Source organism: Periplaneta americana, chromosome 8 (genome assembly GCF_040183065.1).
Source record: "Periplaneta americana isolate PAMFEO1 chromosome 8, P.americana_PAMFEO1_priV1, whole genome shotgun sequence".
Classification (NCBI taxonomy): Eukaryota; Metazoa; Arthropoda; class Insecta; order Blattodea; family Blattidae; genus Periplaneta; species Periplaneta americana.
In genome coordinates, this window is record NC_091124.1 from 135,929,757 (window position 1) to 135,954,275 (window position 24,519).

Genomic DNA, 24,519 nt, shown 5'->3' on the forward strand with positions numbered 1-24,519 from the left:
CAGCCTATAGAAAAAAGGAGTTACCCATTTTTAAAGTTAGCTTACTGTTTCCGTAATGCGGTAAGTGGGTTGGGCGACACTTTCAATGTTTTGTTTTAGAAATTCAGTGTCCATCATTTCACTGTGGCTGTCTGAGGATCACTAGAAGAAAAAGAATTGCTTGAGCTATAAAAATTAGTTTCCTTTTAACATCTCTCTTTAGTTATTATCGCTGCGCGAGCCAGAGTAACGACCGGCAGATCAAAGAAAAGGTTAACCGCAATAACAGACCTGTCGATTGCATACTGTTCTAAAGCGATGTTGTCGCATCTTTTTCAAACTGCAGGGCGTACAAACGAGAAACACGACTACTTTATAACTAATATATAATAATAATAATAATAATAATAATAATAAAAATAATAATAATAATAATAATAATAATAATAATACTTCCATGCTATCTAACTACATTAATTAAATAAATATGTAAATTACAGTTATTAATTACCTGACATCCTAGCTCTCATCTGAACTGATTCCTTCACTGTCACTGTCACCTACACTTATAATGAATGAGTCTATCGTTTTCAGAATCGCGAACAATATATTGGCGTTCTATTTCTCTTGTCCTGTTAACACACTTTGTCCACAATTCCGAATTTATAAGTTCAACACATTCTCGTATAGTTCTGCATACACTGTTACTACGTGATGGAGTCACATTTCGTTTTCGAACTTCATGTTTTATGCACGCCCAAATAGGCCTAAGTTCAATAGCATTTAAATTACAGTGATATGGGGGCAACCGCAAAACCTCATGGCCGAAATCTCTTGCAATTTGTCAATGATAAACTCTCTACTGATATTAGCTTCTTTTATAAGTTCAAGCAATACAGATATAGTGGGGAGTGGATTGGGTACTTCTAGATTGTGTTGTACCATGAAGCTAATAATATCATCCTTTCTTGTGGATCTATTTGGTAGCCTAAACTGTAGCCTGGAATGATAAGCAGCGTTATCCATTACAATTATACACGGAGGGCTTGTTGGAAGATTTTTCATTAATTTGTTTGTAAACCAGTCTCGAAAATTTCAGAATTCATTTCATCATGTGAATCTGCTTTGGAGTCACCTATATTTCTAGCTGAAAGGAACAATTTGGAACCCAGCCGTCACTACTACCTGCGTGCAAAACCATAATTCGTTTCCTGCTAGATACAGGGGCATTGAAGGCACATGAGCAACTCCCATCATCCCAACCTTTTTTGGGGACATCATGGGTGTCATACCATGTCTCGTCCAAAAATATAATTTTATGGCCTGCCAATCTTTTAGAACGAAGTGTGTTCAAATATTTGTACCTCCACGTTACTATTCTCGACGACTCCATTATCACGCATCTTTTGTTAAGAACTTGGAACCTGAATCCTAACTTTTTCAATAATTCTCTCAGTGTTGTTTCTTTGTAGGGGAATTCACACTTTTTTTGAAGTTCTATTAATATTTCACTAACTGTTGGCGACTGTCCATTTTAAAAAAAAATCATACACCGTTCGATGAATCAGATCGCAGGTGAAGTTATCAACTTTTTCAAATTTCTGTTTTTCATTTTTACATTTTTTGGGTGTTTCAGGACTTCTTTCTACAACTCTGCTTATGGCTTGCCTACTTAATCCAACAGCTTTTGCGGTCTTTGGAATCGGTCCGTTGCCCAATTTATTACTTTTGACGTAGGCATACACATTACAGATTATTTTCTGAGACTGTTTATTCAATGTCCCCATACATTTGCTACCTGTAATTGTCTTACTTCTACTAGTTGAAGGAACACACGCACTTACATTACTTTCAACTTCATCATCGCCTTCCCACGGCCTCCACATCTTAAAATATTAACACCAACTTATAACTTCCACATGAAACGCTTTACTAAACTGAACGAACATTTGTTATTAAAAATGGCAACCTTGGTTCTTACTCCACGTAGACTTGATATGTACACGTCAAAATTCAATCCAGGATTGCCATTGGCGGCAACCGTTTTTTGTAGAATATGATTGGAGCGGTGGGACTAAAAGAACCACAATCACAAGTGACAAACAATGACTTATAAATATCAAAGACTTGCCAGTCGTTACTCTGGCTAGCGCGGTGATTATACTGCTTACGGAAGGTCGATATTTTTCTTCCCCTATTATGACTCTCCTTTTTGAATACTGTATTCAACAAAACTCTTCCCCTTTTACGATCATGTATGCTACATAGTGAAGAGATTTTCAATGTAAGTTACAATACATTATTGACCAGTATAACTAAAAACCATCCTCTAAATAAGTCTCCGAACATATTACAGATATTCCCAAATGAAACAAAATATTATTTTGTTACTAATTAAAAGGACACGATAAATTGCGGATTCTCTGGTAACTGTTGGCTGATCCCTGTGCATTCGCGAAGCATATTTTGGAAAACATTGATATAATATAATATAATATAATGTAATACAATATATTATAATATATGATACTGTACATAATATACATCTTAATTATATTACATATGATATATAATTAAATAATAAAATATGTATTAGGCCTACAGCTTCCTAATTTTCCATATTTTAAATATGAGACAGCCTGGCACTAACAAATTGGAAACTGGCATTGCAGAGGAACCTGCAGTTTTACCCATTCCACCAGCAGAAAGCAACTATGGCCTGAAGAAAGATTCACAGCAGATGGAGCAGGAAATTGGTGTGCTTCAATGCCAGCTTGATCTGATCAAAAAGAAGTTAAAGCTTTGAAAGAAAACGAATCACTGGCAGAGGGGTTAGATAAGTTTCTAAGTGATGACAAAATATATTTCCCAAAAAGGGATACAATAATACTTGCAATAGGCTCATTATACACTTACTCTCCCTTCTTGCCAGAGCTAATACGCGAATAACATGTATTTGCAACGCTTCTAATTGAGATACAGGGTTGGGCAGATAAAACCGGCCCCATCTCATGTCATATGATTTGGAAAATAAATTATGTAGGGTATTGATTTCTTTTCTTTCTTTTTTCTTGAAAATGTAATTATGTTGGCTATACTGTATCTTCCGCGTGTTTTCTGTCGTTGTTGCGCCATTGTTGCTTATAACCTCTTCTGGTTGCTGTTTAAAAGTCAGACGTTCTAAACACATGTAAAGAGTTGTTCTTTAAATAAGCATGACTTATTTAATACCAGAGCGAATATTCATTGTGGAGGCGTACGTACAGACCAGCTCTATTAAGGAAACACAACAATTATTCAGAGACAAATATCCGCTTCGCTCAGTACCAGCAAAAAGCAGCATTCAAGATTTGGTGCGAAAATGGTGTACGACTGGATCCATAAAAAATGTAACAAGGAACAGAACTCCTTCTGTCCGGACTCCTCAACTTATGGCGCGAATTAATGAATTTATGACTAGGAGTCCTCGAAAGTCTACCACGAGATTGGCTCAACAAGTTCATGTGAGTAGGAGAACTTGCGGACGTGTGTTGAAGTGTTTGAAATTCAAACCGTACCGAGTGACAGCTGTACAACAATTGAAAGAGCCCGATAGAGATAAACGTGTAAATTTCTGCTGCTGGTTGTTGGACATGGTTGCAGTTGCATCCGCAGTATCACCCATGAGGAATTGACACATGTTTTCATGAACCTGTTAAAACGTGCACAGAAGTGTCTAGATGCAGATGGAGGGCACTTCCAACATTTATTATGAAGGTAAATGCATTTTATTTTCATTCCATTTGAAGTTTGTTTCAAATCATTAGTACCTATCAATGTCATAATACGGGCCGGTTTTATCTGCCCAACCCTGTATTATATTTAAAAGTTCATAGTGTCATGAGTGAGACATGTAGCTACATGTCAGTATATTTACAATTACTATCAGTGCCCTAGAATGGAATATGCAGCATAAAAATAGAGAGAGCGTCGATTTCCCTATTCCAGCAATGTTAACAGAGCCAGCGCTTGGGTCCACCGCCGACCTTTGTGGTACTCTGTCTATATAGAACTCTAGACTATAGTGCACTTTATGTTGTCGGCAAACAGCTGGATACATTAAGAAGATTGATTGATATAAGTAGACGTAGAGAATATCTTAAATTAGATCTTCATTTCTGAAATTTACTCAGTGATGACTATGTAGTATATTATACATGTTACTGAAAACTACAAAGCTTACGTAAGGTAACAATATTATTATTAAAAATGAAATATTTTTATAGTTATTAATCAAGTCATGTGAGTCTTTTTCAAATATTTAATTGTGATATGGTGTAGATATTTATATGTGTGGTTCTGTAATTTTCCTAGGTAATAGTGCAGTACTATAGGCCTAAAAGAGCATAGTAATTGAGTTATCTTCCTATTTTATTTGTGTCTTTAAAATATATAAAAATTAATTTCATATTTCTTTGGTTTAATCATTTACATTTTTGTGACCCCTGCCAAGCATATTAGGGAGAATAGCAGGTCATTTCACTTCTTGCTGCCATGATAAGTTAGTTCATTTCCCACAACCACCAATGAATGAAACACAGCAACTATTAATGATTTATGAAGAACAATTTTATTTAGGGCGCATATAAGATTCTACAACTCTGATATAGCATTTGCCTCACTTTCCGCATTTCAGCAATAGATCCCTCAGAACAGCCTATAGCCTACCGCTGAAAATAATTAAGCCTTCACTTTGATCTGATGAATATCCCCTCCTCTATCCCTGATTAATCACAACTGCATCACATTGTCTCATGCCAACAAAACAAGCCCGCTAGAAAGACTTTACTTCAGTTTGTAACCATTTCTCACACATTCTTTAGTCACACAAGTTAATCCAGCAGTATTTGGTAGATCAGTATTGTCTGGAGAAAGCACAAAAATTACAATTCCTAAGGAAATACCAAAAGGTATTACTTACTAATAAAATAAGAGACCTACAAGATTTTGTAGTCTCTTGATTACCTCAGCAAGATCTCTTAGGAGGAAAAAATGAGTCTGCCCTCTACATTTCAAGGTAGTTCACGAAACATGCAGTGGGTATACCAAGATGCTATGTCTATTGTTCGAAAGCATGGAAAACCTGATATTTTCTTAACTCTCACCTATAATCCGCAAGTCCGCACCTGTGGAGTAATGGTCAGTGCATCTGGCCGCAAAACCAGGTGGCCCGGGTTCAATTCCCGGTCGGGGCAAGTTACCTGGTTGAGGTTTTTTCTGGGATTTTCCCTCAACGCAATATGAGCAAATGCTGGGTAACTTTTGGTGCTGGACCCCGGACTCATTTCACCAGCATTATCACCTTCATCTCATTCAGATGTTAAATAACCTAAGCTGTTGATAAAGCGTCGTAAAATAACCTACTAAAATAAAATATAATCCGCAATGACCTGAAGTAGCTACTGCATTACTTCCACATGAAAACCCACTGATCATCCTGACATTGTTACTTCCATTTTTGGATTGAAACTCAAGAAACTTAAAATGTATAGGCTCAAGAAAAAATATTTGGCATAAACAAACCATTCAAAGGGAGTATGTTTTATTATTATGGAAGCAGATAGCTTCCAAAATGTCTCCTATTCATTGAAAATAAATCTGAAAAATTTTATTTGAACTACTAATGAACTTAGTTCGCAGCATTTGTGCGCGCGCGCACACACACACACACATGCACACACACATATGCACACATACACATACACACACACACAAAAAATCGGCCTGGTTGGCGCTGTTGGTATAGCGCTGGTCTTCTATGCCCAAGGTTGCGGGTTGATGGCATTTAAGTGTGCTTAAATGATGGCATTTAAGTGTGCTCATGTCAGTAGTGTACTGTCTTGTAGAAGAACTCCAGTGGGACAATATTCCTGGACACTGGTGACACTGATATAACCTTGACAGTTGCAAGCGTTGTGAAATAAAACATAACATTTAACATTTACATATGTATAATTATGTATGTATATATATTATATATGTTTATATGAAGATATAATAATATATCAGAAACAGTGGAAAGACCATGTCTTGCAAATGACTTCCTCAAGATATCCAAGGCAGGCTTTATTTTACAAACCGACTGGTACATGAGATGTGAGACAACCCTGATGTAGATGGAGCAACCAATTTTAGCCTAGGAGCAGGTCTTTTAGGTCTAATCCTAAGCAGAAAGAAGAAGAAGAAGAAGAAGAAGAAGAATTTCGTTAAGGCTATGGATAAGAGTGAAGGAGATTTTGCTTATCTGAGAAAGCAGTTTCCAGAGCTAAGTGATGTGAAAGTGAAGAGGAATATTTGCCGGCCCTCAAATTTGAAAACTTCAGCTAGATAAAGACTTTGAGGAAAAGTTGAATACTAAAGAACTACTGGTTTGGATGGCCTTTTGTTCATTGGTTAAGGATTTTCTTGACAATAATAAAGCTGAAAATGATAAAAAAATTAGTGCAAGAACTGTTAGATATCAACAATTACGATGTCGAATGTTGCTAAAGATAGATTTCCTCCATTCTCACTTTGAATTTTTCCCCAAAATTTTGGAGCTGTGTGCGACAGATTCCAAAAGGATATTAATAAGAAAAATGTAGCAGAGGTATCAATGAAGATGGAATCGCCACATGATGGGCGACTACTGCTGTTTTCTGGTTAGAGAAAGTGACACAGTCTGCAAGAGGAAATAGTAACTGTAGGTGTTTCAATTTATACAAGATAAAGAATAATATATGTTGTATACTTCAATTTACTGGCAAACAGACTTACAAGGTTGTTTCCTTAGATGATACTCTTTTTTAGTCATAATTCAAAATAATTTATAGACTTAAAGTAAGGTTTAATAAGTTATTGAAAAACTAGTGATTATTAGTACATGACATGAGAATTTATGACCACTTTTTTAATATTGGCATAAATATAGAGATCTCTGTTATTTTTTATGTAAAATTCAAGTATTCTCTTACTTGTATTGTTTAGTAAATCAATTGCAATAATGCTAATATCAGTATTACATGTAAAATCAAACAGAATTGTGTGTTTTTTGGAAAATCTACTACACCTTCGTAACACAAAAACGTTAGGTCTTAACGACATTTTCACTTAATCTTCGTGTTCAGAAGAGTCGATTTAGTAAAAAAGACCTGGTTTTGTCCATGTTACAGATAAAAAGTTGAAATTTGCCGACTAGTAGTGTTATAGCAAAAATGAAGGAAATTGACAAGTTTACTGATAATATGTCCTGACTGAATTTCTTAAGGCAAATGGGTCATTGCAGCTTAGTGCTTACTGGCTCATTGAATGTGGAATTGATTTCTGACACAAAATAGTCCCAAATCCTGTACATTCTAGTGACAAGTTGATACATTTACACACATTTTCCTTATTGCTAATCGTTTTATGGTGGAAAGGAACTGGGCACCCTACCCAATTATCTCCTGATCTAGTTGCCTCATAAGTAGTGCCTTCTTGGTATAACTTGTGAGGTTCATACCTATAGTGATGATATTCAACCAGTACAAGCCGGTTGTTAAATTATTTCTAGATAATATTTGCAATTATCAGGGACATATACCGCATATGTTTAACATAGGTACTCAAGAGAGAACTGGTTGTTAAATTTTTTGAATATTACCACTGCATACCTGTCTTTGGACAGTAGACTGAACAATGACAATAACAACAACAATCACTTTATATGACCTGAATAATATGTATAATGAAAAATACATGCAATTTACTTTCGTTTTTGGGGTAGGGGAGAGAGGTGATCTATTATGGAGTTCATTTTTGTTGTTATAATGAGACTTTGGCGGACGTCACTAGTGGTTTTTGGTTTTTATTTCCCTATTTGTAACTCCATTTCTGAAATCTACATGCATTGAGATGTATATTATTTGGTGTATTTATCGTATCTCTAATTTGTATCGTAATTCTGGACTGTGGTTTGGAATTTGATGTTAATGCTTGCATGACAGTTTAGAGTCTTGTTGAAAATACAGTATTACTGAAGAATTTTGATTTGTATGGTAACAGTAAGATACTTGTGTTTCTGCTCAAAATTTGTTAATTCTTCCCTTGTTAACAATTGTGCCCTGTGTATATGTAGCTAATTTTCTTTTGAATACCTGTCAACAAAATAATGTTTAAACAATAATTTTGGTTGGACTGTTACCTAATTGGATCTTTTCCGAAGTTTTTCCCTATTGTAAGGAAAAGTGAGTTAATCATGTTGCCAAAATACGAGTACTATCTTGCTAGCATCAATTCCTACTCTCTCTCTCTCGTCTCTCTCTACTATCTGCCCTGCTTCGGTGGATCACTGCCTACCGCCTCGCACATATTTCATATTTTACAGCACAACACAATACAACCAAATTAATATGCATTAGACAATAACCACATACATACTAAGACATATCCAACGACACACATTGCATTTCTACAATATGTTATGGCAATTCCCTTGAATATAAATAGATTCATTTTTTCCTTTACCACCAACTCGTCTTGGTAGCCGAGAGGTCTAAAGCGTGACCAAAAATCGTGCGTGCGTTTAATTAGGAAGATCAATGGATCAAATACTACCCTCCGCGAAGTCATAAGAAAAAAAAAAGAGAGAGGGACATGACGCAAGGAAGAGAGAAGAAGAGGCTGGAGAGGGAAACAGGACGAAGTTCCTCTTTTGCTTCGTAGATGCCGCATTCACTCTTTTTGTTCCACTTTCCTCCACTAGATGTCACCCCACCCTAAACCCCTATTTCCCTCTAGGGTGTGTGGTGAGCTTGTAGGGAAAAAGTGGAAAGGGATCATGGGCAGAGCTTAGTGTTTGCTGTTTTACGATTTGCCTTAAATAAATTATGAAAAACAGAAATGAGAGAGATCCAACATCTTTATAATTCGGTTGTAGAAGTATAACTTAAAGCTACGAGTTTCTTGCTATTGGAAAACAAGCAACAAAAAATGGAGAGAAATATAATGATGAACTTCTTCATAGAAATTATAATTGCTCATCATGTGGAAATTTTGTACATATTTAAAAGAACGTACGGTAATATTGGATATAATTCTTTTGTAGGTTAAAGTGAATGCTGATGCCCTGTTTGTTCAGAAGAGTAATGATCATCGAGGTATCAGCATAAAGAAGGTGGAGGACTTAAATCTGGAAGTTAAGGGCACATTTGTTCAAGAGTATGTTAGCAGACCTTTGCTTATTGATGGGCATAAATTTGACATAGGTGTGTATACTATACAGACTTCAATTGATCCACTTAGAGTGTACATCTATAATGGAGATATGATATTAAGGTAAGTTATGATTGCACTGGAATATCAACTTTTTAGCTTTTTTGTTTAGGTTAGTTACTTTGTTGATATTGAAATACAGTGAAATTTCATTTATATGTTTTTTATGTGGATCTGAAGAAAAATACGCATAAGTGAGAAAAATGTATAACTGAAATGGCATTTAATTACATCTGAAATAATAATAATAATAATAATAATAATAATAATAATAATAATAATAATAAATAACATGTGGTTAGTCCACAAAAAAAAAAGTCAGTTACAAACTCTCTTCCTCTTTCTTCCACTCATCAGAATTCAAAAATCAATCAGCAACCTTCTCGTCATATCAGGTTGAGTCTACTGTGAAAATATTTTCAGTTTGGAGGGGTGTTAAGGTACCTAGTTGTAGTCAGTGAGGTTACAGCTTTGGTGCTGGATCCTCATTGCTTAAATGTTCTATCTTTTTCCTCTGTACATATTCACACACTAATTCTCTCTCTCTCCTCTCTGAATTGATTCTTCCACTGGTGCATAACTGATTTACCTACTGAAGTTGGCATGCATGGAGACTAGAATGGGCAGCTTCGAATTTCTAGGAATTTCAAAGCCGGCCACATCTTAACAATGAATACATAATATTGTACCATATTTACGTGATAATACGCAATTTTTTTTTTTTTTACAAAATGTCGTCTTGAAACTGGAGTGCGTTCTGTGGCATATTATATTTGCATACAAACACTCAGACTCGATCAAATTAAAATTAATGCTCTTTTTATGTTAAAAGATACGGTGGAAAACAACTGACAGAAATGGTCACTGTGAGTTCGTGTTTTCTCATCTTTCGCATACTCTTCATTTGTAATTTCTTGTCCAATTTTGACGATGGTAATTATTAATACGAATAATATTGTTAACTACGAGAATGGCTTAACAAAATTTTTTTATTTTGATTGTGAGATTTTATGAATATAACATTTAATTAAACCAAAAGAATTTACCAGTAATTAGTGATGAAAGAGTGGCATGATGTTGATAATTGTGAGTCAGTGTTCTGACACCAACCCAGGCCTGTTTACTGGAAGTCCCAGTTCTGATACTTCAAGGGAATGCCTTATATATATATATTTCATTTCATTTATTGCATTCCATAGATTTTACTTACATTAGAATTCAAGCTTCAAGATGTGGAACAAGTCAAAATAATTTTGCAAGATTACAATTTTTTTGGCGAGAAGAATTAGGTAAGGTCAAGGAATTGCCATAGACCAACCAGCATCTGCCCCATTGCTGGGGAAAACTTCGAAAAAATCCAACCAGGCCATGAGACTAAATGGGGATCCAACCCAAACCAGAGCACAGCTCTGGATCAGCAGGCCAGCGAGTCTGCCGATTGAACTACATAGTACATTGCAATCAGATTATTCAATTTACAAACCTAAACAATTATTCATCAGTTGAGCTATAAAATAAAATACATAGCAAGTAAGTTAATTCAATTTAAAAGCATAAACAATTCAATCAGTTCAGGTATACGAAAATTGATAATACATAACATGCAAATTACTTCAAATTAGTCCACACCTGTGGAGTAACGGTTAGCACGTCTAGCCGTGAAACCAGGTGGCCCGGGTTCGATTCCTGGTCGGGACAAGTTACCTGGTTGAGATTTTTTCCGGGGTTTTCCCTCAACCCAATATGAGCAAATGCTGGGTAACTTTCGGTGTTGGACCTCGGACTCATTTCACCGGCATTATCACCTTCATCTCATTCAGACGCTAAATAACCAAAGCTGTTGATAAAGCGTCGTAAAATAGCCTACTAAAAAAAAAAAAAAACTTCAAATTACAAGCATAAACAAGTCATCAGTTGAGCTATACAGATTAGTATTCAATTTAAAGCATATACGATTCATCAGTCAAACATATACATTACATAGTAAACAGGTTGATTCAATTTACAAGCATACTTTCATTAAGCTACTGGTATACAAAATTGTACAATTCATATCAAGTAGATTAATTCAATTTATAATTATAAACAATTCATCAGTTGTGCTATACAGACTACTATTCAATATATAGCATATGCAATTAATCAGTTGAACTATACAGACTACAGCATGTACAATTTGCAAGCATATTTTAGATGAGCTATACAAAATTGTACATTTCATATCAAGTAGAATATTTCAATTTACAAACATAAACAATTCATCAGTTGTGTAGAAGGAATGAATATGTAGAAATTTGGTTAATTCTTTTTTAAACCTTTTCTCATGGTTCTTCAGAGCTTTAAGATAATTAGGTAGTGCATTGAAGACTGTAATACATGAATAGTGAACTCCTTTTTTATAACAGCTTATTGGTATATTTCATTATTTTGAGCTATTAACTCATGATAACTGAAATGAAGTAAGAAAATCGCTGGTCACCCCTTGCTTACCTAGCTACCCTGTAGATACGTATGCTTGACAGATGCATAGATGTGCGTATAGTGTAAGTATAAAAGTATAATTATAGTCTGCAAGGTAAGGATGAGAATACCTAAACTGCAGCAGACAAAATATCTGCCTTACGAGACAAGTTAGCAATTTGGTCTCGGAAAGTGAAAGAGGGTAGCTACGAAATGTTCCCAAATACATCTCACTGTGATTCGAAGAATGAAATAAAAGGTTCAATTTACAACTATCTAATATTACTCACGGATGAACTCGAAAGTTACTTTCCAGATCTGAACACAAGGCTTATGACTGCATAAGAAATCCGTTTTTGTCATCTGAAGTTAGTGAACTTTCCTTAGTAGAGGAAGGTGAATTGGCAGAGATTAAAAATGATAGGAGGTTGAAGTTGAAACACCAAAGAGATAATTTGAACGGATTCTGGATTTCACTTGAAGATTTTCTGCATCTTGCTAAATGGGCTCTTGTGGTTTTGTTGCAGTTTTCAACCACATATTATTGCGAAGCAGAATTTTCTCTGGTGATCAGTATCAAAAGAGTTTAAAAAATGCTGGATGAAGAAATGCGAGTGAATTTATCACATATTCGTTCAAACATGAAATACATTTGTAAGATTCGCCAACCACATGTGAGCCACTGAAAAACTAAAACTAAGGGTGAAAATAAGTATGATTCTTTTCCTTACCTTAGAACTCTGTGCAAATGTTTCTTTCACCTCATATAATATGTTATTAATACAGGAAATATGTGTGTTAATTTTATTCATTTTATGAAGGATGTACAATTAGCCTATTAATGTGTAGAATACTTTCATTTGAGGTATAAGGTGATGCACTAAAATTCTAGAGTTGACTAGGGTGTCGCCATATAACAAAATTTGGAAAGCACTGGCTTAGACTAACAGATGAAGATCTGATTTATGTCTTGTATTAAAATTATGAATGTCTTGATTAGTGCTAAATGTATCTCGGCTTTTAATATAAAACCTCATTAGGGAAACAATGTACTCACAAAGTAAAGGCAAGATTTCTAAATTTTGGAAAATATTTTTACATGATCTATTTATATGTACACCAGGCATTATTCTTATAGCTTTCTTTTGTGAAACAATAATGTGTTTTGCTTCAGACGAGTTACCCCAGAATATTAATCCATATTTCATTACAGAATGAAAATCTGCATTTTAAGTATGTTTATATTACCAAAAGAAAACTTACAAATTAAACCAAACCCTTTAACTCTATTAAATATAGAATATAATCTAAATTTAACAGAAGAAATACTGAAATCAGAAGTAAACACTGAAATACTGAAACAATTGTCTTTAGAGACAATTAATATTAGGTACCCTCCACAAAACTGGCTTCATTTATACACCGACGGATCCTTGATCTCCAGAGAACAAGGTGCCGGTGCAGGTGTTACGTGCTGTCTCTTCTCACTTTATAGATCTCTTGGATATGGAACAACAAGTTTTGATGGTGAAATCATTGCAATAAGTGAAAGTCTCAGGAATCTTCTATGTCACATCAATAAATTTAAGAATGCAGTTATATTGTCAGACTCCAAAGCAGCTATTCTATCAATAGTCTCTAAACACACATCTTCATCTCAAACAGCAGAAATAACTAAAATGCTCTCTCAATTAATATCACTCAATAAAAGAATTGTATTCCAGTGGATACTATCCCATTGTGGAATCCTGGGAAATGAGAATGCGGATGCTTTAGCAAAGAAGGGCAGCACTGCTACTTACAGACCTGTTACTAAATCTACGTATTACTCTGTGATAAGATTTATTAAATCTACATACTTAGACTTCAACAAACAAAATTTGATAACACAATCTCAAGGGAAAAAATGGAAATCTCTGCATCAGAATCCACAGTTAATTCCCGATTTACCACGAAAATCGTCTGTAGCTGCATTTAGATTGGCAACAGGCCATGATTGTTTGGCCAAACACCTGCATAGAATTGGAATATATCAGTCCCCTAACTGCCCATTGTGCAACTCAAACCAAGAAATGGATTCGGAACACCTCAAAATCTGTGCTTCAGTGGCTGGCCATGATAATATCTTTGAAAAATATTGGAGTGCAAGAGGTCAAATGACTTTGTCAAATGCCTGGCATTAGAAAACAACAACATATTACCAATAGCAGATAAGTATCTTAATGCATAACTGGCAGAGCTCAATTTAGGAGTAATACATTCTCTTGTGTTCTCCAGTTCAAATATTATTCAACTCTAAACCAAGAAACTTTGTGCTTATAGATTCTTTGAGATGAGTTCCATTTAATCTAATGCTGTAGGAAACCTGAGCACTATTGTGTGTACTAAATTTGACTATACTTGTTTTATCAACATTAAGTGCTATTGTATTTGCCTGGAACCATTCATTCGATTCAACAATGTATTAGAAGTGTTTATAAAATGATCGTATTGTTTGCTTGAAATAATCACACTTAAAGAAGATACAGTAGGGACAGTTAGCATATTTCGTGGGAACATATTCTGAGTGTGCATGTCACGAAACAGAGTGGAATATCTGGAATATCCACTAGATGGTTCTGCATCTATATAAGGAATCTGATAGGGTAGCATAATTTAGTATTGACCGAGAATATTTATTGCTCATTTTTTAACAATTTGAAAGACATGAAGCAAAGGAAAAGCAACATAACCATAATAATAATTACTTCTGTATGTAATAAACATTATGAAAATATTCACTAATTGATACTAACATTCAAGTCACTGGTTGATGCTTATGTTGGTAATATTTAACCATGAGCTGCATAGATCATGGCGTTCATTTTGGTGAAGTGTGGACGTCAACAATGGATGTAATTGGCTTGCTAATAACATATTAGTGATGGATATTATTTCATATCAGTAACATTATACTTTAGCCTACGTGATTATTTGTATTATTGACAGTAATATTTTTATATTGATAGTGATTTTGGTTTTCAAATTGGAATTAACATACACAATAAAATTTCGTACTGTATCGGTTGGATAGGGTGTCTCTAAATAAATGAAACCAAACCAAACCTAGGCTACATAATTACCTGATTAGGTTGGTGTAGATCTAGCTCTTGAGTCTAGGTAGTATCACGGAGTGATTCAAAAGATACAAAAATTGATATGAGCAATAACCCTTGCCCATGTAGTAACATGTCAAAGTTTGAACTCAGTGCATTATTTCCTGAGTCCGAGCTTTGTATAAATATAACTTATTAGTATGGGTATGAAGGATTTTAAAAAATGTCAAAATTTACATACTATATAATGACTCTTGTCCATAGTAATGAGGCATCGTTTCAACCTTGCAAAAGAATTATTTTCTGAATTCGAGTCTTATAAAATTATAAGTAATTAGAGTTTGGTGTAGGCCTTTTGTGTGTATCTATGAAGAAGTTAAAAATCTGTATTACTGATTGCAAAAAATCCTTTACAAGACTAGAAGAAGGTAATTTTAATTCAAATGTGTTATTGTAATATATCTTTTACAACAGTGAAGGAAGTAATTTAAATGTAGCCTATTACAGCAATGGAAAAGTGAAAGACGTTACTGGGATTAATTTAACTGTTGCCAGTTACCTATTGCCCTCCAAGTGCAACACTCCATGACGAGTTGATAATTACTAGGGGTCAGATGTTGATGACTTAAAAATCAACTTAAAATGATCAATAAAATGCCCGTAAAATAATGGAAAAATGACATAAAATTAAAAGAAAATTACATTTAAATATTATTCACCGTACTTGTACCACAACTTCTTAAAAATTAGTCACTTTGTTTCAGTGACTGCCCTGCAAATGTCGGAGAGAGGAGGCAACTTCCTGAAATTAGACTAAGATAAAGGAAAAGAACATGCAACAAAATGAAAGTTTTAAGGGAAAACTATAGATTTTAATGAGTGTTTGCAATGTTTTTCAATCAGGGGTGGTCTATGTCAGTGCCTTCATTCTCAGTCTCCTTCTCCTTCCGCTCTTCACTTTTGTTACTAGATCTTTCAGATGGGGAGTGTAAATAACAAAACAAATTGTGAGTGCAGCATACATTCATGCAATCTTTGTGTTAAAAATACTGTGTACTGTAATACATCCCTTCCAAACCATATTGGGGACACAACGTCCTAATGTCCAGGAAACTGTGAAAGTTTCCCCCTTCCAAACATAAATTCTAAAACACCCTCGTACTAACAAAAGAACAATAGTGGTCAAAGTCCTCACTTAAACTAAGCTGATGTCAAGCATTTTATATTACTTCTGTTGTGTGAAGTGAAGCCTTCAGTGAAATGAGGGATGGACTTTAGAGTTTGTTCCAAACTATAAAACTCAAAGTTCACTGTTATTCACTTACTCAGTAGATAATTACTAGTAGGGCCTACTACGCATCTGTTTGCTTAGAAAAAGATTTAACAGGCCTATATGTAAAGAAGGAAGTAAAATGCATTCAAAATGATCTAAAAGTTCTTCAAAACATTAAAAATGATCAGAAAAGACCGAAAAAAAAAAATGTAAAAATGACCTATTAGTTCAAAAATGTAAAGAAATGCAAAAAATGCAATATAAGAAATTTATTTTTTACATTGATATTGATATAGAAAGGATTTGTATATTCATAGGCATCATACTAATGTGAAAAATAAAAATATGACATTTCATCAACATCCGCCCCCTAATAATTACGTAGTTATGTGATAAAAGTTAGATAGATACTTATTAGGTCCACTTTGTACACGTATTTAGTTACTACTAAAATTAGTAGCCTATATCAGATATACAGTGAACATATATTTTTAATTGTAACAGGTTATCCTAAATTCTAGCATATTTATTAATTGTTTCCTTTATGTATTTGTTTGACAACATATTGTGATCCAAGACGAACTGCAATGGTTATGGAAATATAGAATAAAACTTCCAGCACGTCTTCAGCGATGTTGGCGATGAACACCCACATTTCCAGTCTCCTCTTTCCCAAGATCAGATCCAGGAAGACCTCTCTCTGGATGGGCAAACTCTCGCCTGAAGCGGTACGAAGCTCATATCGACACAGCGACATCCTCACAGGCAGGCCACGCACGACTTGTGACCTGGCGATAGTGAGTGTCGCCCCAGTGTCCACCAGTACTCTGTGTGGATGACCTCTTATCCATCCTACAGGTATCAGCCCATCATCACATCTTCTGTTAACTGGCTTCAGAATTAGCCGAGGGGACGGTGATGATGGCACTGACTTGCCCCTCCTAGCATTGGCCCCCTCTCTCCTGACTGGCCAGATCAGTCACAATTCTTCCTTAAGTGTCCAGGTTTGCCGTAGAACCAGCAGGTGTGTGCTCGTCGTCTCCGTCCTTGGGTGACTTTTGTTGGCTCCCCTCAACATCGGCCGCCTCTCTCTCCTGACTATAGCCAGATTGGTCACAGTCCCTCCTTAAGTGTCCAAGTCTGCCACAGGACCAGGAGGTGGGCACTCTTCGTCTCCGTCGCGCGGGTGACTTCTGTTGGCGTCCCTCAACGTCAGCCACCTCTCTCTTCTGACTGTAGCCAGATCAGTTGCAGTCCCTCCTTAAGTGTCCAGGTCTGCCACAGGACCAGCAGGTGGGCACTCCTCATCTCCGCCACTCGGGTGGCTTCAGTTGGCGTTCCTCGATGTCGGCCGCTACGACGCTTCTAATCCGGTGCGATGCTGAGATGTTCGCTGTCAACTTGGCCACCTCCATCCTGAGGACTGCCGCCAGAGCGTTGTTGATGTTGCGATGCTCAGCCAAGAGTAGTTGTTGCCTGATATCTCGGGATGGCGAACTCCGCAGCCAAAGGTGTAGGCTGCCTCTCCAGCGACGAAGCTAGGAGGTAGGCCCCTGAGGGCCTTATGGGCCAGTTGTTCCACAGCCATTGCAAATTCCTGTAGGGACTTGCCTGACTGTTAGACCCTCGTTTTCAGTTGAGTCCTAAATGCTGCCGCAAGTTGATGGTCACTATAACGTCCCTCCAAGGCCGCCATTATTTCTGTGGCTGTTCCCTCTTCTGGGACACCGAGAAGGATCTCAGATGCCTGTCCCTGAAACGCAGTCAGCAATTGGGTAGTTTTCTCTGCTGGCGTCCACCCATTATGCACGGCGGTAGCCTCGAGCTGGTATCGAAAAATCGCCCAGGACGTCGTACCGAGAAATTATTCAATTTAAAAGTTAGTGGTATTCTGTTAAAAGTGAAAATAGTGTCCCATACGTAACAAATTAATCGACATTTTTAAACTTTATGCCTTATCATTAATGCAGAAAAATTATTAGTAATAATTTTTAAAGTATGGTGTTATATTGTAACTGAAAATATATTAACATAAAAAATGTGGGGTATGAAATAGGCATTAAATTTTATTTTAAAATCTGTTGCTAATGGACTGTTTCCTTGGATATTAAGAAAATTCAATTTAATGAGATATGTTCTGTAAAATTTGAGAATTTATCAGGTAGTGAGGTTGCCAGCATTATAGAGGAAAAGCCAACCTCCTATTATGGCTTTGGTATACATTATAACAACATATAATTAGTAACACATACATAAGAAACTTGATAATTAAAAAGATAAGTTTCATTACTTATACGATTTTAGTAGGGCTGCTTGAACTAATGTGATTTTGATCATTATAATAATTTAACTTGTGAAGGAAGTTTTTGTTTCACTTGCTTGATTAGTTATTTTTTTATTCATAAATATTGGTTACATAATTTTGAGGTTAAGAAGCAAAAATATTTAGGTACAAAATTTATTGTAAATGTTAAATAGGCATACAATATGATGTAATACTCTTCATGGTATGCCATTATTATTCACTTGTAAGGCATGGCTCTTATGACAGTTGCAGAAAGAAAACATAGGCAAAAAATAAAAATAAAATAAAAAAAATCCAGAGCTTCGGGAAAGTGTAAAAAAAGAAAGAAGAAGAGAGATTGAGAGTACAGAGAAATACTTAAGAGATTTAAATTGAATAAGAGAGAGATTGACCGTGTAAGAATTTGGGAAAGAGACAGGAAGAGCGTTCAAAGTCAGAAAAAGTTACAAGCTGCTCAACCTCAGATAACAGAGGCATCAACATCAAAGATTTCATCACAAGTAATAGGCAAGGCATTCAAGTGGGTTGAACACAATCTTCCAACATGTCAGCCTCGGTAGCGTAGTTGGTATAGTGCTGGCCTTCTATGCCCGAGGTTGTGGGTTCGATCCTGGCCCAGGTCAATGGCATTTAAGTGTGTTTAAATGCGACAGGCTCATGTCAGTAGATTGACTGGCATGTAAAAGAAATCCTGAGGGACAAAATTCTGGCACGCCGGCGATGCTGATATAACCTCTGCAGTTGCAAGTGTCGTTAAATAAACCATAATTTAATTTTTCTTCCAACATCTCCAACAAAACAAGTTCATGTCCTTTCCAACACCAAAATCTGTCACCTTCAAAGGTAAAAAATACTTTCTGAAAACCTTAAACTCTATTTGATAAGTGATTTAAAGAAAGAAAGAAAGAAACGGAGTGATGCACTAAGTGAAAAATAAAAGTGTGAAGTGATACAGTTCTACAGAAAGAATGACATAAGCAGAATAAGACCAGGAAAGAAGGAATATGTTTCTGTGGAAATCTTGAATCTCGAAAGCGGAAACAAATACAAAAGCATATTTTAATCGTGAAAATTCAAGAGGGATACGGTTTGTTAAAAGAAGATCATAATTTTAAAATAGGATTATCCATGTTTAAAACACTGAGAACATCAGAAGCATTTCCAACATCATGCAAAGTTCACAATGTATGCATGTGCTCATATGAAAACATAGAAATGCTTGTGGAAGGGCTGAATAAAATAAATGCCAATATTTGCACTTCCAGCTAATGTAATTAAGATGATTGAATCCAAAAATTCAAAATTTGGGTATATAAGGCACACTCTGAAACAATCTTTTAGTTATTATTGTTAAGTTAAGTTGAATAGGATAAGTTAATACTAGTGTGTCCCATATGTAACTTACACATCACAGAAATTATATGTTTGTGATTGGAACATATAAAGAAAACTCTTTGATCTGATAGCATATGTTAAGTACATATTGTAAAGTAATGCTGAGCACCAAAAAGCATTTTTAACTGGAAGTAATTTAAAAAAAAAATGAAGTGGGGAAAAAAGCCAGTTAATAAAGGCTGATTTTCCACTGTTCTGTATGTAACAGGTATTAATTTTTTTGTTTTGTTTTGCACTGAAATGAGATTTTGGATTCCTGACTTTGGTATAATGTAAGGAAAAGCATTCTGTTGAATTATATGTGAGTCTCTATTCTTAAAAACTATAAATTATATTCCAGTTCAAGAAACACTGTATTGCAAAATGTCCCATACGTAAAACAAAAATACTGTGGCTTTACCCTTAACAAGAGATATTTTAATATAAGTAACATATTCGTTATTAGAATATATTTGTAGTATGTTGCTTAATTTTCATTTTACTGTAAATATTTATAAATTCTTAAATAGAAGTTTTTTTATAATCCTAATAAGTTCAAACATTGATTGAAAAAAGCTAATTTTAGGTCTTTAAAACCTGAAAATTAAATAGCTGGATAATTTCATTTTGAATTAATGCTCTTTTTTGTTGAAAAAACTAAATTTTTAACTTAAAATAATTAAGTAATTGATTAAATGGCGATCTTACTCGTGTTAATTATGTAAGCATGTGCAGCTTACAGCTGTTTCGGTGCTATTTGACACCATCCTCAGAGCCTACTAGATCTCAGCGCTATCTCAACTTTGCTGCCTGTTGTGTGGGTGCATTCGTGTGATGAAGAGTTGTGTCAAATAGTGTGTGTGTTCTGAAATTAATCTGTGTGTTGAGAATTTGACTGGGGTGTGTTTTAGTGTGTCTGTATATTTCATATTGTTCTAGTGTGTCAAGTTTTTGGTTTTAGGGTTGTATGTGTAGGATTTCCATGTCTGTATTTATGTTATTGTATGTGTGGTTAGCATTAGTTATGTGTTCGGCAAATGTAGATGTATTGTGTCCTCTGGTTATTGCTTTAATATGTTCTTTGTATCGAGTTTGGAATGATCTGCCTGTCTGTCCAATGTAGAAACTGTCACAACGGATTAACATGGATTAAAATAGTTATTTATGATTCTCTTTTCGGTACAAGTGTGTATCATACAATGTTTTTTCTGTGATAGCACAAATTTACGTTAAATAAATATTTCAAGTAGGAGAGGTTATGAGATCACGATTTCACAACTGTCTGAACACATTACCATTAAAAAAATAAGTCTAAACTGGCCATATAATCAACAAAGCAGTTAGGAAAAGTTGAATGCTACATCTTGTTGCATTGAATACTACAGATTTAACTTCAGAATAATCCAGGCTAAATGTACCATAAATGTAAATTTGAAAGGCATGTTGGTCCGACAAGTTAACAAAGCAATATTTTAATTTATTCTTTTTATTGTCTGTGTCGCTATTTTAAGCTGCATATTTTTTACCAAATTGTGATCTATCACCTGCACACATGTCAAATATTTTTATGTATTTTTTGAGACCTCATGAAGGTTTTTTTTACCATATATATATATATATTTCAGACTGTTCATAAGTCTTTTTATTTCTCTTATCATTGTATTTTTCTTATTTTTATATTTTTACGTCATGTACTTTAACATTTTTCGACGTTACTAGTCTATCCATGTCTTTATATGAAAAGCATAACATCGCAAAAGTCTGACCTGAGGATGCTATTATTATAGCGAAAGCGCTAGTCAGAATATGTTCCTGCAACCTATGTAATATTTTGTAATTTTTAATAGACAGTTATTGAAGGACTCTTGATATTTGTTTCTTTAAATAAATGTAAATGTTAAATTTGTTGTTTGTTTGTGTTACTTTTTATTTTTATGTCATGAAAGATCGATAATGTACTAATTTCTTATTGAATGAAGTTTGTACATTGAATATTGCATTTTCTGTGGGAGTGTGTAAAATGAATAGCAGTGCATAAAGTGATTTTTTTTGTTGCTTTTCTTACGCAATATGTTTTAAAGGTTTACTTTATGCACTGATAACAGTGGGTAAAATGCAACTTTACACACTATTGTAGAAAAAAAGATTTAAGGACTGGTTCTATGAACTGCGACAAATTTGTCAGTTGCTTCGGGCAAACTAGCTGAATGATACCACTGTACATAATGATACAAGTTTCCTAGTCCCCAGAAATTTTTTGTATCAAGGTTCGACTGTATTTAATCTATTTCAGGTTCTGCCCAGAAAAGTATCATCCATTTGATCCTAATGTGCTTGACAAGTATGTAGTAGGGGACGATTATCTACCCACTTGGGAAGTACCTTCTCTGAAGAAATATTATATAGACCTGGGATTTTCCATGAAGGAATCACTCAGTGCTCATTTGAGATATACTGGTATGTATCTTTGAATGATTATTGGGCTTGTGAGTGATGTGAAGTTACTCGTTTGGCATGATATTCTGTTGAATTCTGAAACATAACAATATACAGAATAAAGGTCACTAGTGAGTATTGCTTGAATAATATATGAGGATTTTCCTCGAGACAAAAATTGAGCCAGATTTCTGTATTATAGATTTCTACGTTGAAAAATGTGCTACATATTTCTGAATCATCCCATATTTATATTATAACTTCTTAATAAGAAAAATGCGGACTGATTATTTTTATGCACTTCTATTTGAATTTAAATTCTAAGACGCCTCTTCACTTGCGTTTTATAAATTTAGTTCTGCATGTATTTCTTTTTTGAAACTTAGTTTAAGACAAAACAGTTGTTCCTCAGTTTATTGACTTGTAGGTACCTAATGTTCAAGAAAGTTAGAGACCAGACTTTTCTGCAGTAGAGATTATCTTGTTAAAGTAGAACTAAAGTTTTAAACACTATATTTTACTGATTAAATTTCCAACTTCTTTACTGTGTTAATACTGTATTTAGGTTTTACCTTGCGTGACTAGTTTCAAAGTCTTGTGCTTCATTGTCCAAAGCTTAGTGGAGATCCCGCGCTGTCTTCTGATTTCCTGTTGTGGTGTGGTGTGTTCATGATTGTGCCGAAAAGGGTGTGTGTTTTGAAATTGAGTTGAGTGTTCAGGATGTGATGTGGGTGTGTTTTTGTATGTTTATAAATTTCATATTGTTCTAAGGTGTCAGGTTTCTGGTTTCTGATCTAACAAAATTCATTGATGGCAAATAAAAAAAAACATCAAGTTCATTATTGGTATATAATTTATTTTACATGATTCTTTTAAAATATTCCTTCCTTTAAATAATATGTTTTCAGTATGTACCAATTAATATCAGTAAATTTATATTTTAGCTGTAGTTATAATACTAATACCAAATAATTAGTCATAATAATATTATTCATTGTTTGATACACTCTTTTAACACTTATAATCACTGAATAACTTTATGATGTCTTGACTGTGTTAACTTTTGCTATTTACCTGGCTGACTAGTTTCGAAGTGATATCCTTCATTGTCCAAAGCCTAGTGAAGATCCCACGTTGTCTTTTGGTTTCCTATTGTGGTGAGGTGTGTTCATGTTTGTGTCGAAAAGGGTGTGTGTTTTGAAATTGAGTTGAGTGTTCAGGATGTGATGTGGGTGTGTTTTTGTAGGTTTATAAATTTCATATTGTTCTTACAATCACTTTCAGTACTATTTAACTTCTTTAAATCAGCTCAACTGGAGTAGCACATGGGGAGAAACTGCTCTTAGTGTCCCGCAAGAAATTTTTCAAAGTCCAATGATGGGACACTGCGCATGCGCAAGACACAGACAAGTAAAGGAGCTACCACACCATAGATAAAGCTAGTGCTCTAATAGTAACTAACATGTACTTAAACCGTTTTAGCAGGTACATTTCACAATAGCTGAGACTCAACATAACAAATGGCGGCAGTTATATTGCATCGTTTAGGGCCGTTTTCTCCAAAGTTAGTTAAACTTGGGATAAATTAAACCCGTTCAACTTTACTATTCAGTTTAAACATGCTTCCATTTTCTCCATAAATATCTGGCAGCCCACCCATTTAAACTAATGTTGGCTCTAGATGCTCATGGCTTCTCATGTGTTGGCTACACTGAACAATAACTTGATTACTGATGGCGCGTCAACATGTCAGCCACAGATCACGATGTCAGCTGTTTACAGCGAATTAATCCTATAATCAAATCAACGCAAATAAAGAAGGAATGCATCTACTAGTTTCACAAATAAATAAATCATTTATATCCATGAGAAGTGTTGTCTATCATTTAATCAGTAGTTTTCTTGAATTTATTGGAAAGCATTCTCGATTCCACTTTTCTCTGATAGGCAAGATCGTATAATAACTTGTGTCTTGTGTTAATGTGCGTTATCTGATGGCATATGTGGATCCATTTTAATATAAAAATTAATTTCCGTTAGTTTATCCCTTTCCCTCCGAAAATCAATCTTAATTAATTTCAAGAAGACAACTTCCAGCTTTTTAATGTGTTTAATTACCCACTAAATTAGGCCTACCTGATGTACCCAGGATCTTGATAATTCTAAGGGAAATTGCTTTTATTTTTAACATTGTAGTATGTGATCTAATCTATTTATGTAATATTGGCTAAACTCCAGAACATGGATTGCACCCTTCCCCTCTACCCCCACCGCACCTACCATGCAACTTGCTACTTTCCTTGCAGGCTCCTCCCTCTCTCGCGTTC

At 34.9% G+C, this 24,519-nt stretch overlaps 1 protein-coding gene across 6 annotated transcripts in view; it reads left to right on the forward strand.

The window, feature by feature from the left end:
* The window catches only part of TTLL15 (tubulin tyrosine ligase-like 15), a 177,574-nt gene that overhangs the window by 27,545 nt on the left and 125,510 nt on the right, over nucleotides 1-24,519 (forward strand). For all 6 annotated transcript variants that reach the window (XM_069833690.1, XM_069833689.1, XM_069833686.1 and 3 more), the window contains 2 exons: nucleotides 9,083-9,312; nucleotides 22,050-22,213. In XM_069833690.1, the coding sequence (XP_069689791.1) occupies nucleotides 9,083-9,312; nucleotides 22,050-22,213 (394 nt within the window). The remainder of the gene's footprint in view (nucleotides 1-9,082; nucleotides 9,313-22,049; nucleotides 22,214-24,519) is intronic.